The 6983-nt window shown below is 35.1% G+C and overlaps 1 protein-coding gene across 1 annotated transcript; it reads right to left on the reverse strand.

Annotated features, from left to right (window-relative positions):
- Nucleotides 1-5618: 5618 nt before the first annotated feature.
- Nucleotides 5619-6905, reverse strand: LOC113039492 (uncharacterized). Its single transcript, XM_026197388.1, has 2 exons — nt 6392-6905; nt 5619-6103 (listed from the first exon to the last, which is right to left on the reverse strand). The coding sequence occupies exons 1-2, from the start codon at nt 6744-6746 to the stop codon at nt 5778-5780; spliced, it is 681 nt and encodes a 226-aa protein (XP_026053173.1). The 5' UTR covers nt 6747-6905; the 3' UTR covers nt 5619-5777.
- Nucleotides 6906-6983: the final 78 nt, after the last annotated feature.

Consider the following 6983-nt stretch of genomic DNA (forward strand, 5'->3'; position numbering starts at 1 on the left):
TTGCTGCTCAGTAATATTCTCAGATTATTATATAGGTTTGAAACAGTTGTGCTGCTTGATATTTTTGAGTGAACTATTTTTTTTCATGATTCTCTTATGAATATTTGAAATGGTCTTTTGTGTCAGAGTTATTTAACTCAATATAACGAGTAGGGTGAAGCTGCAGGCCAGGAGGCCCAACTACACGCTCAGACCAGCACTCCCAGACATATCATTTTTTTCAAACAGTGTCTCCTGCCATTTGGGTGAACATTTGTTTTGTAGTGTGTGTACTGTAATAATCTCCAACACTTTAAAACTGCTAGCAAGTAGCAACACGGTGAGTAAGGTTATTCATTTTATTAAAGCGATTCTTGAACATGACCAGGCTTTATGGCATAAATCAACGTAACATCTTTTTACACCAACAAAAAAATAGCCACTTTTAGTATTTAACGATAATTTAGATAGTGATAAGCCGTGAATATTGTTTTCCTCATTTATTTTCAAACACATGGTGCGTAACCTATTATTGCTAGCTTAGTGTTTGATTTGATCAAAATTAGTGTTGAAAGATAGCATTATTTTATATGACTATGAAAATATTTAAATAACTAAATTTCTATTTATAAATACAATTAAAAAAATAAACCAGACTTGCATTAAATCATAACCTATCATTTGTAATATTTTATATAATAATGCATTCAGTCAGTGTTATATTGTAAAGTAGAGAAATTGTGTAAGTTGCAATCTATCAGCAACTGAATTCAGGTTAGGTAATCTTATCTAATCAGTTACACAATCTTCCAAACAGCAGGAGGCACTGTCTGGAAAAAAATAAAATAAAAAAATTGTTCTGGGTGTGCTGGTCTGAGTGTTTAGGTCTGAGTCTGTAGTTGGGCCTCTGGGCCTGCAGCTTCATAATGTTGAATATAACTTTGATTTATCAGTCGCGCCATCTAATGGTCTGTTATTGATGCAACCACAACTTCTACAACCAATAACCGAGTGCTCAAGTGTGAACTGCGAGTCATGTTGATTGAATTACAATGTTAATATCTTAAATTGATGACAAAATTAATATTTTTAAAGTAATGTTTTGCGCTCAATTCAATCAAGTGTCTGCATGATAATCAGGAACGTTATGCAGAGTAAAAAAATCGCAAAGCGTAACAAATTGAACAAAACTATAGAAATGGAAAATGTGAATTCATGAATATATAAATGGTATCCACGGTATCACAAAATAATTATCATTGAACAACATAATACCGGTAGTTCATACCGGTATAGCGCCCAGAAATAAAAGCTGAATTAAATACTCATTGTGGTGAAGCAGCAACTTTTGTTGTCACGGTACCAAAATTTTAGTATTCGGTACCAATACCAGGGAAAATCCACGGTTCTCGGTACCAATTTCGATACCAAAGCAAAACACAAATATGCTAATAATAATTGGAAAAAAAAACACTCTTAATCACTAAGAACAAAGCCAATGCCATTCTTTATACTAATTTACAATTGTGTTTAAAGTTTTTCTACAAGTAATATAATTATGAAAAACAGTAAACAAGTTTCACCCAAATTTAATTTGTCTTTTAATTAATGAAATTTAAACACATTTTATTATTTGGTAAATAAAGGGGATTTGATATTAAAATTAAAAAAATGGAATAAATATTGTGTGATTATTTCATTAAAAAAAGTTTTCAATAGTAGTAGCAGTATTACATACATTCTACTAAATAGTAGTAATATTTCTAGCACAATGCCTTTATGTAAAAATGAACTTTTATTTTGGCACTGGTTTAACTCAAATGAAACAGTAAAATGCTTGTGAAGTGACTCTATTGTTTCTGTATTTATGTCCTCATTGAGACGGCAGATGCTGAAATTACTGCAAGCGTCATGCGCTTCAGTCTATGTAGTAAACTAACCCGCACGTCTCTGCCATTCATTCATTCACACTGAGATGCGGAGAACACGGATCCAGATTTCAAACAACTTTTGTCGCTTACCATTTACAGATACTGGTCCATATGGAGATTTGATTTGATTAATATATGCAAACTTTGACAAATTCCATGACTGTCCATATTAAAATGTAAGTTTAATTTTCATGACTGGATTTTGAGATTCTGTCTGCGTTTTCTGCTTCGCGGAAATCATAGCGCTGTATGTGCCGAGAACCGGGTTTGAACAGGGTCCTCTGTACCACCGGATTTTAAAGAAACCTGGTACAGTCACATTTTTATTTTTTTAGTACCGACTTCGTACCGAAGTACCGGGTCTTTTGACAACACTAGCAGCAACTTTAATCTTTAATAATAGATTTTTAAGAATGATCTACAGAGGAAACTCTGAATGAAGTGACATTAATCAGTTTGATCTGAATTACCTGCAGAAAAAAGTCTGAATACATGAAGAACTGTGATCATTATTACACTGACTGGAGAGACTCACGTGTGATAATAACACTGTATGTCATGTTTGTATTCCCTTCACTGTTGCGGATGTTCAGTTTATAACGTCCTTTATGTTCAGCTGTAGTGTTCTTGATGATCAGATCTCCAGTCTTCTTGTTCAGCTCCAGTCTGTCTCTGAATATCCCATCAGCAACAACATGTGTCTTTCTGGTCTCTCCTTTGATTTCAGCGATGAGAGAGTTTTTATATCCAAACCTCCACTCTATCTCATCCTCTCTCTGTATTTTAGTAAGATCAGTCTTTAGATGGACAGATTCTCCTGCAATCACTATCGTCTTCCTCACTTCATTTCACAGCAGCACATAGAAACAGAAATGAGGAGATTATAGTATTAGTAAAGTTTCATTAAGTGTGTGTGTGTGTGTGTATACATATACAAGTAGCAGCGGCTATGGTTTAATTGGTGCCCAGGGCACAATAAGACACGTCGCCCACAAAAGGTATAAAGATACAACATACACAGATACACTTTTACTGTAGAACTATAAGTAAAAATACCTACAAAGTATAATTAAATTTGTATATGTGACCTACAATAATGAATCCTTAATTTCTTTTCAATTAAAAGATAGCCTAATGTTATTTCACTGGTAAATCAAAGTCTGATGGTTGACAGCTTCTAACAACAATATATTGCAAAGGATAAAGTTTTAGCACACACGATATCAGAGCTAGAGCCGAGACAATTAATAACACACACACACACACACACACACACACACAGTATATCTAAGAGAACTACACTCACACATCACCTGCATGTGCTCTCATGTTAATGCGCTCTCCACATTAAAATAATGCTATGAGAGAAATATAAATGAGAGAAATCACATCTGAAAGCTGCAGGAAGTGTCTCATGTCGTCCCTCAGTGTGTTGTGAGCCCTGGACAGATGTCTACATGTATATCAACTCTGTCAGGATCTGCCACTGTACTAATTTTGTGACATTAATAACTGTAATATTTTAGAACAAAATTATACATTTTAATACACATTCAATATTTATAAATGCAGGTAAATTATTTATTCTTAATTGGTGTATTCATTTCTTGCTCTGTTTTAAGTCATTATTTTGAACAGATTGGATAAATTAAAAAAAAAAAAGTCAAATTACAGTCACACACTATAATGAGCACCTTTGATTATTAAAATTCAGTTCAGTGTGAAACTGTTCATTCAGTGCATCATCACTCTTACACTTGTGTACAATTTACAAAATAAACTTAAAGACATTTTACTTACATTGTATTGCAACCTTGAATTTCTTGCACAAGATCTCTCCGCTGCTGCTGATGATCTGTAGTTTATAGCGTCCAGTGTGTTCAGCTTCAATCTTTGTGATGGTCAGTGATCCAGTCTTGTCCAGCTTCAGTCTGTCTCTGAATCTCTCATTAACATCATCATACGTCTCTACTGTTCCTCCTCTGATCTGAGCGATGAGCTTGTCTTGATCTCCAAACATCAACAGGATCAGATCATCTCTCTGTATTTCAGTATCAGGCTTCAGAGTGACAGAATCTCCTCCTTTCAGTAATTTCTGCTCCACTTTTTCTGTCACAGTAGAACACAGAAACAGAAACAGAGAAAAACAAAGACAAACTTGTCTTTAGATCAAGTGTGTTCATGTGAATATCAGAGTTTGAAATGTCTGCATCATGATCATTCAGATGCTGTTTTATCAGTCTGAAATTAAGACCATTTGCTGTTTTCTTAAACAGAAATTTCATATTAATGTTTGCTTCAGATTTGATGACTTAAAGACAATACTATAAATCCAAGGCAACTTTATACAGAGTACTGATATAATTTAATAGCTTACTTTTTGGAGCAGCAACAGAACAGTGTTCCTGTTTTTAAAGTTTCTGAGATTTAAAGCTGAATGAAATAATCTACTGAACAAACTCTGAATGAGGTCTGAACTAGTGATGCACCGGTTGACTGGCCATAAATTGGAAACAGACGTTTTTTGCTTAAAATACTTGAATGCCAATCGGCCAGTTTTTGGTCTTTTTTCAGCCGATTTTTCCAGAAGTGTGCCCGTGTGCACAGACTACATTTTAATCACTCGCTATCATGTCATTTGTGTGGAAGTATTTCAAAATCTGTGCGCAGGACAGAGGCAGCCGATCAGCACTGGAAGTGCAGAGCTACATGTCTGAGGCACAGATAGCAGGAAGTGAACATCTGTTGGTGTACTGGCGCACAAATAAGAGTCCCTTTCCTGCGCACTGAAGCTGCGCGACCGTACTGTATCTGTCCCTGCACAAGCGGAGACAGTTAAGGGATGTTCAGTTCAGCTTCTCATGTGTTGGATGAGAAACGAAATGGACTTAACTGTGACAAAACTGAAATGCTTTTTTTTTTTTTTTGTAAATTAGAACTTGCATATACTTTTGAAAAGCCAGAAATAAACGTCAGTTCTGTATAGGATGATTTTTTTTTTTTTACCTTAAAATTACATTGACTTAATTCGATTTATAAATCACCTGCTGTAGCACACTGAAAAAACGTGTTTCATTCGTCCAATTAAAAACATTTAGGGTAATGATTCACATCTATATTTTTTACTTGAGACAATAGTTATTTATTTTTCATCGGCTAGAGTAAAAAAATATAGTTGTGAATCATTACCCTAATTTTTTTTTTATTGGATGAATGAAACACTTTGCATCTTTGTTTTATTCGCACCAACATTATTTGATTTTAACATTTTGGAATCATTCATTTATATAGCATACTTTTATTTAGTCTCACTGGTAAAGACCTTTTTTTTTATTTAAAACCAAATTTAAAAACTAAAACAAATGCTGAACGCTGATTAAGAAACATCTTATTGAATGTGTGATGATTGTGTTGTTTGGACTGTAGAACTATGCAGTTGTTGCCTTTAATTTCACATGGTTACAGTTAATCTTTTATTTAAGGCCAGTTCTCTTTAGTTTCAACCCAATTCAAAAACAAAAGCTAAATGCTGACGTCTGTACCATCTATGTTTGTATTGAATGTAGGCTACTTACTGTGCGGTTACTGCTGTTAATTTCAGATGGACTATTGTTTTCAAAAAGTCAAAAGCCAGTTTGGCATATTAAATACCAAATAAACATCTTGTTTATGCATACTTTCCTTCTTTCTTGTTTGTTGCCAGTTTGCTTGTAAAAAAAATCAGTATCTGAATCAGCCATGAAAAATCATGATCGGTGCATCCCTAGTCTGAACATTAAACAGTTTGATCTGAATTATCTGCAGAAGAACAGAATTATGGAGAATAACTGCCAATGAAGATCTGTGATCATGATTATACTGACTGAGCTACTCACCTTTGACAGTGACAGTAAATATCTGTTCTGTAACACCACTGCTGGAGATGATCTGTAGTTTATAGAGTCCAGAGTGTTCAATCCTGGTGTTCTTGACGGTCAGATCTCCAGTCGTCTTGTCCAGCTCCAGTCTGTCTCTGAATCTCCCATCAGCAACATCAGCATATGGTGAGATCTCTCCGGTCTTTACATTGAGTTCAGCTATGAGAGTCTGCTGCACTCTATCTCCAAACAGCCACCGAATCAAATTATCTTTCTTTATTTCTCTAGCAGGTTTTAGAGTGACAGATTTTCCCTCCGTCACGGTCATCTTCCTCTCTTCATGTGTGAGAACAGTTCATAGAAGGACAGAAACACACAGATGTTATTAGATAATGTGAGCATATGAACAACAGAGTTTGACATTTCTACACAGATCATGCAGATGCTGTTTTATCAGTGATGATCTTTACACTGCTTTTTACACAGTTCTGTATAAAAACATTCAATACATCTCTGACTGACATTACACTCTAAACATTAAGCAGTTTGAGCTGAATTCACTTCAGAAAAAATAAATGAATGAGGAAGAATGTGATCATTATTAAACTGACTGGAGCGACTCACTTTTGAAAGAAACATGGAATCTTTTGTATATTTTTTCTCTTTCTCTTGTGATCTTCAGAGTGTAGTATCCAGTGTGTGCAGCTGTGGTGTTTGTGATGGTCAGTGTGCCTGTCTCCTTGTCCAGCTTCAGTCTGTCTCTGAATCTCCAATCAGGTCCAGTATATTTAGTCACCTCTGTGTTCTTGATTTCAGTCAGGACAATCTGCTCTTCATCTCCAAACAGCCACTGAACCTCATCACTTTTCTGTATACCAGTATTAGGGCGTAGAGGGACAGGATCTCCCTCCATCACTATTCTCATCATCTCTTCATGTGTGAAACAGTGCACAGAAAGACAGAAACACACAGATGCCATTAGATCAAGAATGTGTGCATGTGAACATCAAACTTTCATTTGTGATTTCATTTTGGGGGGCTTTTGTCCCTTTGTCACAGTATGTTGTTATATGACGACACAGGCCAATGGAGTGATTCTTAAAAACACTGTAAAATAACCAAAGACAGAAACACACTGAAGACTGAAATGATCTGAGGAAACTCCGAAGGGAGTCGAAATATTAATAAGTTTAAAGCTGAATTCACTTCAGAAAAA

The sequence above is a fragment of the Carassius auratus genome, chromosome 22, assembly GCF_003368295.1.
Source record: "Carassius auratus strain Wakin chromosome 22, ASM336829v1, whole genome shotgun sequence".
Classification (NCBI taxonomy): Eukaryota; Metazoa; Chordata; class Actinopteri; order Cypriniformes; family Cyprinidae; genus Carassius; species Carassius auratus.